The 12,607-nt window shown below is 44.7% G+C and overlaps 1 protein-coding gene across 1 annotated transcript in view; it reads left to right on the forward strand.

The window, feature by feature from the left end:
* Positions 1–1,299: 1,299 nt before the first annotated feature.
* The window catches only part of JAM3 (junctional adhesion molecule 3), a 40,404-nt gene continuing 29,096 nt past the window's right edge, over positions 1,300–12,607 (forward strand). The window contains exon 1 of the mRNA XM_080983739.1: positions 1,300–1,462. Within this exon, the coding sequence (XP_080839865.1) occupies positions 1,411–1,462 (52 nt within the window). The 5' untranslated portion in view covers positions 1,300–1,410. The remainder of the gene's footprint in view (positions 1,463–12,607) is intronic.

The raw sequence follows: 12,607 nt of genomic DNA on the forward strand, positions 1-12,607 counted from the left end.
TTATGTTGTCTTTGATGAGTATCTATTATGAAATAAAACATGAGGAACACATGAAATGGGACTAACCCATAATTTGTAAAAAATATGTGCTTCTTACAGAAAGCCAGGTTTAGAAGCAACTCTCCTTCATGCCTATTGCTGAATAGAAGCCTGTTACTTATTCTGAGATTGTATAGGTGTTTAATTTAACATTTTACCAGCTGCAATACTGGGTCTGTATTTTGGATTACTTATTGGTATTTATTGATTTGTTCTGATTTGTTGCTCTTTTATGGTATGTATTTCAGGTTCTATTTTATAAGCTACTCTTGAATAATTTGGGTGCTTCTAGATAGGTGTTTACTGTGAGCTCAGTGCTTATCAAGGATGCAATTTTTTTTTTGCAGCACCATTTTGATGGTATCATTGCCATCAAAATGTCAGCCTGTAATTTCCCACTCCCTCATTTAATCCAGATTTATTCTTTCCAGGGAAATCAGGGTGGGTGGGATGATTAGTTAACATACATAAACACACCTGTTGACAGCAACCTGTTTGCAACATCTGAATGGCCTGTTTGCAGTATTAAGCTCCTCATTGGAAACACCCTTTGTGTAGAGAAGTGAGATAAAAGTAATTAACTAAACCACATTAAACATCTCATTTCTTCTGAAAAGGGTCCTGTGATGCTCTGGAATAAGTTTTAGAATGATATTCAAACTAATTTATTACAATTATAAGTTGCTTTCTATGAAGCATCTCAAAGCAATGCCACAATAAAGGACAATGAAACATAGAGGGGGCAACAACCATTTTACATATAAAAACAATTTAAACAATTTCAAGTACACAAGCTTGTTTGTGTTATTCTAAATATGCATGTGTGTGATGTATTTTTTAACTCTACACATGCATGATTAATATTAATAGCTGTAATAACAAATAGTAAAAGCGCCCTAACCAGTTCTCACAGTCTACTTTCCCTAAGTTCCTGGTCACTTTCTGGGACGGACCTAGCATTTCTTGTCACCTGGATACTGTTTCGATGGTACCTTCAACCACTCGCTTCGACTCCGTTACTCCCCGCGACCCCGGGGCCCAGGTTCCCAAACTGTTTCCTTGTGGGACGTGGGAGGCTTTGGAAGAAACAAACCAACCCATGGAGCTAACCGCCGCATCCATCCTTTCCAGGCTTCTCCTGCCCCTCCGCACGACTGTGGATGCGGTTGCCGAGGCAACGGAGCCCCAGCATCTCTCGTCTCCTAGCAACCGTTGCCCGAGCTGCCGAGCGCTGCTAAGGCGGGCATCTCCCGCTCGCTCCCTCCTTCCCTCCTTCCCTTTCTCTCCTCCCACCCGGCGCTGGGACCTGGCCAGACGGGGAATGCGCAAGCTCCGGCCCGGCCAGGCGGACGGCTTAGTTGCATCCCCATCATGGCGCTCAGGCGGCGGGCGCTCCTTCTCCTGCTGTTGCTTCCCATGTTCCGTGAGTCTCGCCCGGCTGGGGAGCGGGAGAGGTCCGGGGTTTGGGGGAGGCGGGTCGCGCGGGCTTTGCCTAGAGGGACCCCGGTTTTTATTTGCGGGGGGGATAACGAGGCTGAGCGATTTGCCGCGGAGTGGGGCGATTATACTTCAGCCCCCTCCTCCGCCCATCATTGTTTTCAGCAGCCACGAGTTGGAAATTTGAAGGGGCGGGGGTGCCTGGCTGCTGTGCAAGCAGGGCGGGGGTCATGCGTGAGCTTTGCACCCTTCCCATCATCCAGGAGCGAAGGCTGCCTGGGACAATAGAGGCTATTGAGGGTGGCTTTTGCATTCACAAATGTGTGGCTTGGGGAGGGTTTTTTTTTTTAGGTGGGGGGGATGTTGAGTTTTGCAACGGAGAGGGCAGCAACATTTATTCAAACTAGAAGGGAGGGATGAAAGGGAAAGTTTTAACCCACTTTTTTAAAGTGATGAGAGAAAGTCTTTCCCCTTTTTTTTGGTGGTGCTCTGTGCTGATAAGACCGTACTTAAAAATAAGATGTTGATGTCTGTGTGGTATGGAACCTCACAGCAGCCTTGGAGTAAAAGACATTGTACTAACAAAGTATTTAAAAGTGAACGGGGTGTAAGGTTTGGAAACATTTCCGCAGCTGAGAGTCCCCTGTCCCTCCGCATATTTATTACACTTAAAAATGTGTTTATCTATTTAAAGTGTTTTGATCCTGCTTTTCAGCCCCCAAAAGGCTCCCATAGCTGCTTACAAATGTCAAGGATGAGATAGTCCCTGCCCTTGGGTTTATAAACTGAAAAACACTGAGACAAAAGGGAAAGGGTTTTTTTGGGGGGGGGAGGGGGGTTCCCTGCACTTACAATAAAGTACTAATGAAGATTCTCCCTAGCTCAGTCTATCCCATCCAAGTAAACAGATATCTGAAGAAGTGTGCATGCACACGAAAGCTCATACCAATAACTAACTTAGTTGGTCTTTAAGGTGCTACTGGAAGGAATTTTTTTATTTTGTTTCGCCTACAGCAGAACAACACAGCTACTTACCTGTAGTTATTTTAGGGTTGGGGTAGGAGTTTTGATGGAAGTGAGTAGACTTTGTTTTAGTACAATACAGGTAGAAAAATGGAAATTGTGGGTCACCATTTTTATAAAAGTTTCGTGTCCCTTTTAAAAATTGGCATTAGCACTCATTACTCCCATCTGCATGTAATGTGTATGTGTATTCAGAATATATGCACACACACAAATACCCCAACCCCAAGATTTAATTATAAAACAAGAGGGAAAGGCGTGTTTCCCCCCCTCCCCAATCCAATGACTTGTTTTTTGTCTTGGTACCCTTGAAGAATATGACAGTGAACCCCACCCCAATAAGAAATAAGGGACCTTGCTTCCCTAAAACTCTTTCCATAACTCAAGCACCACCCCCACCTTTCCAGAGGATGAGGGAATCAGGAATGTGATGGTTGGCCAGGCAGGCAGAGTTGATACTGGATCCTATTCACTTGGCAACAGAGACACCCATTGTTCCTGGAGCCCCACGCAAATGTTTGCAGCTTTAATTGCAAAAACATTTGTTAATTCCATTCACGAATGAGTTGGGACTTGCTTGTCGTCTGGCTATTAATAAAGGCCCCAGGGAGGGAGTTGGAGAGTGGCAGTCACAGTTTGGGGGAGGGGGGGTCTCTCTCAACCATTTGTGTCCTCACCCCCAGACAGACAGGCAAAATAGAGATAAATGTGGTGTTTTTAATCCTGCTTCTTACATCGAAATCATTCAGTGTAGGAAGTAATACTTACCTCCTGTGTAAATTATTGCTTGCGATAACCACACACAAATGTGCATCTTCTCTTGCAACTGCCGGAAAAATATACAATCTCACATAGGTTTCTTTCTACAAAGAAATTTCCCTCTGGAGTGGGCATTTTGAAGGGTAGCTCTCCAAGATCTTCTGATACTACTTTTCCAAACTTTATTTCAGTTTCTACAGTCTATTATGCCATTGGTCTGGGACAGTAACAACAGTTTAAATAACACATCTGAGCTTATTTGCAAAACAGCTGTGAAATACCAAAATGTGTCTGTTACAGATTGTGGAACAAGTTATAAAAATTCTGACTGATACCAGATTGGCGCATATAGCATTCAGCACTCATAGTTTTTTTACAGAGTGGCATTAAAAGGTTCCTGCCCTAAGCTCTTCACAATGTGAATTGCAAACATCAGTAACTGTCAGGCAGGTTACTGAACATGGGACCCACATTTGCCATTATTTGAAGATCTTCACTAGCTTTTTTTTCTGGACAGAATTAAAGGTGCTAGTTTTAACTGCCCCCATGATCTTCAGATGAAGGGCAGTATACAAATTTAATAAATAAAATAAATAAAAATAAAACCAATACAGCTCTAAATAAATCTAAAACCAGTTTTTCTAAACAACTACCTTCTCCCATAAAACTTGCATTTTGCTAGAATCATCGCTCCTGCCCTGGAGGATATTGGAGACAGAGCATTCCCTGAATCTTCCAATTTTAATTGGAAAAAAGTCTGGGGGGGGGGGGGGTTATCTCTGTGTACATAAATTAGAATGATTTGCCTAGGGTAATTTGCAGCAAAATATTTTCAGTTTGCATCAAAACAGTTTCTGATACCACGGTTGTCTAATACTGTATTTGAAGCCCTTCCTTGTCACTACTGACCTTATGAAATGGGGGGGGGGGGGGGGAATCCATGGAAAAAGAAAGGACTGGAGGGATACCCCCCCTCAATAATTCTATGCCACATTACTGAATGGTTTTTAGTTTGTTAATTCTGGAATTTAGGATTCTTTTTTGTTAGCTGCCTTGAAGACTGAATCTGACAAAAAGACAAGAAATGCTGGTCTGTGTACATTATCTATATGTATACTATACATGTATGTATTTTAAATAAAACATCTACATTCCCAACAAAGGACAGTGATAGAGAGGAAAGAGAAGATAAGGGATGAACCCAAGAAAATTAATAAATTGAAATAGATATATACTAATTTTCTGCTTACCAGTCTAAAAACCAGTTCACAACAATAAAACAAATAGTACTCTAATAGTGGAATCTTATACAATAAGGTAGCCAACATCATCTAAAAATCTATAGCTGCAGCAGGCCTTTACATAGAAGCTTGATAAAAACAATTGAAAAAAATTTAAATACGTACAGCCAGCAAAACCATTAAAAATAATAGGTGAAATAATTATTTTTTAATTAGGATACTAGTGTAGTCACTTACTTTAATGCTTGCTTTTTTTTGTTTTTAGATATGCTGTAAGCCACCCAGAGTGGCTGGGGAAACCCAGCCCAGATGGACAGGGTATAAATAAATTATTATTATTATTATTATTATTATTATTATTATTATTGAGGTGGGGGCTCCTGAAGAAGGCATTTTGTTTCAGATCTCAGTGGATCAGATGAGTTCACATAGAAGAAGGTCCATGCATATGTCAGGCTTTTGGGTTCAGTTTGGGGTAGAGATTATGGATTCACAGAAAAAACAGATTTTGAGGAGGGATTTGAGGGAACAGAGAGACATAACCATATACATAACCATCACAACCATATTAAACCATAAAAACAATCAAGTGGAGGAGGGGTTTGTGTCCCCGTGTCCAAGAGGAATTCTGGGTTATCAGGCTAGATCTGATGAAGCTGGTTTATATATTTCCTCCCATATGGGGGATCAGCCAGTGTATGCTCCTCATTTCCAGCAGGTTCTGCAAAGCGATGAACAGAGCCTCAGTTGAATGTCTGCTACCTCTCCCACATTCCATCTTGTGACTAAATGCAGACGCCATCCATGGCTCCAATTGTCACATTCTTTTCCAGCATCTCACCCTTGTTTTATATAGCACCTAGCCAAATTAAGAGTTCTGGAGAACTTGAAAGCTTGCATATATTATTCTGTCACAGTTTGGTCAGCCAGACAAAAAAGTACAGCCCTAATGTGGGTTTTGGAATTTTACCTAAATTCTGTCTCTCCTCTGTCAAGATTCTTTAAAAATGTTGCATACTACTAGAAATACTACATCCTCTTCTCCATGGGAGTAAATTTTACTGAATCCGTGAGACTGATCTCCAAGTCAACATGCGCAATGTTCAAAGTGCTTTACTGTTCTTTGCTTCTTTATAACCGCAAGACAGATAATTCAAGCCAAAAAGTGTGTGACTTGCTATAGCCCATTCCATACAACTTCTAAATGAAGTAGTGATTTTTATGGGGTGTCCTATACTTAAAACCAGCTGTTTGGCCACTGCCCTGCACTCCTAATTTCTTATAACCCCACCAACTCCTCAACCTTGGGACAGAATCGTCAGTGAGGATTTGCATCCTATGGTGTGCTAAGATAGTTGAGAGTCATGAAATTCTCCAGAGTCACAAGTGGGTTTTGTGCCCACAAAGATCTTTTTGTAGCGTTGTAGTAAGAATATCTTGAGAGTCCCTGCAACCACCCCCTTTTTTAAAAAAGTAACATCCAGCTGTCGTTCAAGCAAGCAAATGCTCCAAGCCAGCTGTCTAGGCCCGTGGAAGCTTTTGTGGGGTTGTAGATTTAGACTTTCAGACTTCTCAATTGGGAAGGGGGACTTGAATGCCAAGAATGTCATTAGGGCAAGGAGCTGCATGCATCATTAATGTGCAGTAACCAGGGCAGTTGCATGCAAATACAAACTCATCAAGCTGAGCCAAAATTGGGCGTTTCAAATGGCAAGTTCAGTAACATCCTTTAGGCAGGATTTGGTGTTTTTCATCCAGCAGTAAATAACCAGCAATTTCGTCAAACAGTAAGAGAAGCATCTGTGCGTTCCTCTTGCCTGGGTCCACTCTACAGCTGTTGGCAAAGAATGTGTGATACTAGCAAGCTGCCTCTCCCTCTTGACATTTATCGCAACTGTTTTTTGTTGCTCAAATACGCCTCAATTCGTGGAGAGGTGTGCGTAAGTGTGTGCAAACACCGCCCATGTCTCTTTCCTTCTCTGTGCTGAAAGTCAAGTGACCCAGCTATGAACTTTGATTCCTTTCTCTTTTTTTGACCCGTCTTTATTAATATTGCCCAGGATTAATGTTGCATTGTCTGGATGGATACCAGTGGTGGTGGGTTTACCTCGTTGACAATTTCATTGGCATGCTTATAATTTGAGCTATAAATAACTGCTGCTTTGCTTACAAAACAAAACAAAGTCTGTGAGGTTTTGAAGTATAAATATACTTCTTTCCAATTTCCAAGTTCATTCGGGTCACTTGTGGTTCACTTAAGGCTCTTCTGCTGTCCATTTAGCCGTCCCATTTTCAAGTTTTAAAAGTGGTTTTCAGATTTTCTCTTTTCAAGGCAACTTTCCCCACATCACATCCCAGTCAAGAGTTTCTCTGGATAGTACTAGAAATCCCCAGTTCTGTTCACAGCTGTCCTTTGTGATGATGCAGCAAAGGGTTGCCATGAGGGATGTAAGAAGGCAGCAGTTTCCATTCTGATCTGTATTTGTCACAACCGGCGCTGTTTCCCTTCGGGCCTCATTGATCTCATCAAACTAATAGTGCACCTAGAAGGCACCCAACACTGCCAAACCACTGTGTACAGTGGAACCTCGGTTGTCGAACGTAATCTGTTCCAGAAGACCGTTCGACTTCTGAAACGTTCGACAACCAAGGTGCAAAGGGCTGTCTGCAATGTCCATTGAGAAAATTGAAAAACATGCAGCGGAAGCCATTTGACTTCCGAGGCGTGTTCAAAAACGGAAATGTTTGGCTTCCAAGATGCTCGAAAACCAAGGTACCACTGTATTGGGACAGGTTGGTAACAATGAGCATGAGTCGTTGTAGTCAGTGGTGGGAGAGTGTCTACCATCACTAATCTTCTTGTTGAGTAACCCTTGATACACTGCCAAGCAACACCAACATTCTCTGGAACACGGTTTGAAAAACCACTGGGGTAGAACAATGGTGAGTTGTTTGTACTAACTTTTGCTCTTTAGCAAACCACATCTTTTCTTTGGCATTCTTTGCAAACCCCCTTTATTTTTGTGCATGTGTGTTGAGGCAGAACTGGATGCTGCTGTAAATTTAGAAGTAATGTTTCACAGCTGATTGCACCCATCCCCACTAATCCAAGGAATGTCAGTGAATCATTCCCACCCCCACCCCGCAAAGCAGGGGTGAGCTGTAGTGTGGGGTTGGGGTGGGGGGAAGAGATAGGACACTCGATTCCCATAGGCCAGTAAGTGCTGATTCAGAATCCCCCACATCTCCCGTCTTCCCATTATGCGAAACCATTTGTTGCAAAATGGTTTGGGGTAAACTAAATCTCTCTCTGCCTGAGATGCTGAACATTTAATGCTGTCTGGAGGCTTGTTTAGAAGTCGCATCCCATAAAAGCTGATGAAGCAAAGACACAAAATTAATTAACGTGGTTCCATTCTCAATCTGTTTCCTCTTCCAGCAGGAAGATTAAAAGCATAAGGCATATTTCTGTTGGAGGGGAAAACAACAACTCTGTCATAGGTTATCCCCAACCCAAACAATCTTCACAAGAGATTGCCGCCACTTGTCTTCACAGATTATGGGTGCCACAGCCGTTTGACCTATCAGACGAACAAAACAAGTAGAATAGCAAGGGGCTTATTGTAACTGTAATTTAATCATAGGTACATCATTCCATTGAAATAATTACACTTAGGTATCTTATTTGTTTAAGCCAAAGCCAGCACAAGCACTTCTGGAAAAGACAATGTCAACGCACTATTGCCAAAGTACAACATAGGCCGATAGCGAGATGCGTTGCAGAATACTGAACGAGGATGTACTGATTAATTCAGGCTACTAAGTGGCAAAAATACATCATCTCAGATTTGCCATTCATGTGAAGCTCCTTTTGTTCATTGTGACGGACAAAACACTTCCCATAATGCTTTCTGATTATTATGGTCAAAGCTTCTGAAATATGGGTGATTGGTAGAATGTAGAAGCAGGTGGCAGCTGAGCTTTCAGAGGCATGGAGAGTGGCTTCGGCTGTTCCTTGCTGATCAAGAGGACAAGAAAGCATAAGTTGTCTGTACTTTGTTTCCCTGCCATAACTGCATCAGAAATGTATGCCCAAGCATCACCGCTGCCCAGTTAGTGTTCAAAACTCCCATTTTGCTAGGCGCACTTTGCGACAGGGAATATCATTAGCTTGAGCCGTTTCTGAGCTCTGGGCGTGATACTGCGCCTAAGATTTCATATTAAAACTGCAGAGGAGGACCTTCTCTGCCTCCCCACTTCCAAAAACGAGAAGTTTTTAACCTATTATTTAGGGAAATTCTTCATGGCATGGAGAAAACGGATAGGGAAAAGTTTTTCTCCCTCTCCCATAATGCAATGCTAGAACTTGGGGACATCCGGCGAGGCCAAATGTTGGAAGGTTCAGAACAGACAAAGGAATGTACTTATTAATGCAGCTCATAGTTAAACTATGGAAGTTCCTCACGCAAGAGACAGTGATGACCACCAACTTGGATGGCTTTGAAAGGAGGTTAGACAAATTGATGAAGGATAAAGGCTGTCCGTACCTACTAGCCACAGTGGCAATGCTCTACCTCCAAGTCGGAAGCAGGTATGCTTCTGAATACCAGTTGCTGGAAGCCACAGGAGCAGGGAGTGCCCTTGTGCTCAGAACCTGCTTGCAGGTTTCTCAGAAGCATCAGGTTGGCCTCTCGGAGAACAGGATTTGGACTGCATGGACCCCTGGCCTGATCCAGCAGGCTCTTCTTATGTTTTCACGTCCTCTATTGAAGGGATCTCCAGTCAAAGTCTACTCAGACTTCCCAAGTATTATTTCCTGCACAGTGACTAAAGGTACTGCAAAACCATCCCTACTGCGAAGTTTTTTGGGGAAATACTTTTCTTCTCCCACCTCTAAGGCTGTCGTGTTTCTACACATCTTCCCCTGCCGTTTTTGAGTCCCCAAAGTATAATCCTCCAGAGCTTGAAAAAAAAAAAAAAGACTGATAGGCTCAGCTTGGGGACATTTAAACAATCAGACATATGGTTACAAGCAGAATTTCTTAAGTCCTGCCAATGGCAGATGTAGGCGCAAAGCCCCCACTCCCTAGTTGGGATTTCAATGTCAGGAAATGACAATGCGTGCTGGACGTTCCTTGCTTCTCTTCTCCGGAGCAAATTATTAGTTTGCTTAACAATGCACACATGGGGGGGGGGCTTACAATGCAATGTTGTAAGGGTCTGCTCGGAGGTGAGTTCCATTTAATTAAATGCGACTTGCTCCGCTGTCCGACTGCTGCTCTCCAGGTCTTCAAGCAGGAATCGATTCCAGTGGTTCCTGGAGAAGTTGGGGGCTGAACCTGGGACCATCCCCATCCAAAACAGATGCTTTGCTACTGAGCTACACCCTGCCTCATGCTGTGTGTGCAGTGTGCTGGCAACTCATCCACAGCAGTGGTTAAAATTAGCATTTCAAAATAAACACCCCTTTAACATTTGCAAATCAGTAGCGGCTGTTTTTATCCTTCATCTCGGAAAAATGACAACCTTTTCAACATGCATATAATTGCCTCCCAGTCGTTTTCCTCTAAAAGATCTACTGAGTATTATACTTAGATGTTAGCTATGGCCACATCCCATTATCTGTTCCTTTATTGTGTTTTGCAGCCAAAATCTAGCAATATGGAATGTCCAGATCTAGAGGCAGCAAAAACCTCTGCATACTAGGTGCAGAGACAGCCAATAGGAGAGGGCTGTTGCCTTCCTGTCCTGGTTGTAGGTGTTCAGATATATTTGGCATCTACTGTTGAATACAGAACTGCCACATTTGCACATTACGCTAAACCAGAATTACCGTATTTTTCGCTCTATAGGACGCACTTTTTTCCCTTCAAAAATGAAGGGAAAATGTGTGTGCGTCCTATGGAGCGAAGACGCCATAGCCCCGCGACCCTCTCCCGGCTGGAGAGGTGACGGGCGGCTATGGCAAGAGCCTCAATAGCCGCCCGTCACCTCTCCAGCCGGGAGAGGGTCGCGGGGGGCTGCTTTAGCCCTGCGCGCGCTCTCCCGGCTGGAGAGGTGACGGGCGGCTATTGAGGCTCTTGCCATAGCCGCCCGTCACCTCTCCAGCCGGGAGAGGGTCGCAGGGCTGCTGGAGAGGTGATGGGCGGCTATAGAAGCTCCTGCCATAGCCGCCCGTCACCTCTCCAGCCGGGAGAGCGCGCGTGGGGCTGCTGGAGAGGTGGTGGGCGGCTATAGAAGCTCCTGCCATAGCCGCCCGTCACCTCTCCAGCCGGGAGAGGGTCGTGGGGGGCTGCTTTAGCCCCGCGCACGCTCTCCCAGCTGGAGAGGTGACGGGCGGCTATGGCAAGAGCCTCAATAGCCGCCCGTCACCTCTCCAGCCAGGAGAGGGTCGCGGGGGGCTGCTTTAGCCCTGTGCGCGCTCTCCCGGCTGGAGAGGTGACGGGCGGCTATTGAGGCTCTTGCCATAGCCGGCCGTCACCTCTCCAGCCGGGAGAGCGCGCGCGGGGCTGCTGGAGAGGTGACCGGCGGCTATAGAAGCTCCTGCCATAGCCGCCCGTCACCTCTCCAGCCGGGAGAGCACGCGTGGGGCTGCTGGAGAGGTGACGGGCGGCTATAGAAGCTCCTGCCATAGCCGCCCGTCACCTCTCCAGCCGGGAGAGGGTCGCGGGGGGCTGCTTTAGCCCCGCGCGCGCTCTCCCGGCTGGAGAGGTGATGGGCGGCTATGGCAGGAGCCTCTCTGCTGCGCCTTTCCGCTGCTCCCTGACCTGCTCTTTGGGGCTGGTGGTGGGCTTCCCCCCGCCAGCCCCAAAGAGCAGGTCGAAATGAACCTGAAGCCTGGAGAGCGAGAGGGGTCAGTGCACACCGCCCCCTCTCGCTCTCCAGGCTTCCAAGGTAGCCGCCTGAACGCACCTTAAACGGCACCTTGTTTTAGAGCGGGAAAACAAGAGGGGGAAAGTTCTCCCCCTCTCTGCGCAGCGCCTCCTGCCACTTCGCTGAAGGGGCGCTGGGCAGAGAGGGGGAGAAATTTTTTTTCTTGTTCTCCCCCCTCTAAAACAAAGTGCGTCCTATTGTCCGGTGCGTCCTATGGTGCGAAAAATACGGTACTGGCTTACCCTGGTTTATTGTGAACATGAAACCCAATGGGAGTTGGGTGTGCTTAGGCTGGTGAAGAGAAGACTGGAGCTGATACGACAGCCATTTTCAAATATCTGAAAGGCTGTCACATAGAAGACAGAGCATGCTTGTTTTCTGCTGCTCCAGAAAACATCCAGAAAACAGAAAATACTTACATCCATTGGGTGTAAACCAATGGATTCAAATGACAAGAAATGAGATTTTGACTCAATAGGAAGGACTTTCTGATATCAAGCACTGTTTGACAGTGGAACGTACTCCCTTGGAAGGTGGTAGTTTTTAAACAAGCATTGGATGACCATCTGCCTGGGATTCTTTAGCTGGGGGTTGGATTAGATGGCCTTTGGGGTGCCTTCCAGCCCTATGATTCCTTGAAATCATACCCACTTTGCTGCTTAGAATGAGCAAGAGAAACAAAACCAGAAGTTGCAGTTAAGTTTGGCTTCCTGTCACATCTGGACCTGATGTCATGATTTGCTTCTCCCCATCAAGCTAGGATTTGTAAGCCAATAACAAACCGTGGCTCAAGGCTGGCTGGAGATCCTTCCTGACTTGTTAAAGGAATAACAAAATGTGAACATCCTAGTGACTCTATCTTAAATGCAGTTTCCTGGTTTATTTCTCCTGCTTGTGCTGGGGAGAAAAAAAGCAGGAACGATTGGACTATGTGTACAACCGTAGTGCTCATTTACTAGTGATGTGTGAGGGGATTTTTGGAAAATCTTCCATTGTTCATATTTAAGAAAATACAAATAATTGAAAATTGTTGGCACACCAATATGTTTTAGCAACCTGAAGAATTGTGCATATACGCTGACTCACATCCTTCTTGTGATAATCACCTGGGAAAAAAACATTAATTACAGCTTTGGAAATGTTAATCTTTCCTAATAATTGTATTTGTAATTGACAGCCATTCATTGTTATGAATGAACTTAAGACATAGCAAATCTTCTGTGTCAAAATTCAAG

Source organism: Podarcis pityusensis, assembly GCF_964106645.2.
Source record: "Podarcis pityusensis genome assembly, chromosome: 15".
NCBI classification, from domain to species: Eukaryota; Metazoa; Chordata; class Lepidosauria; order Squamata; family Lacertidae; genus Podarcis; species Podarcis pityusensis.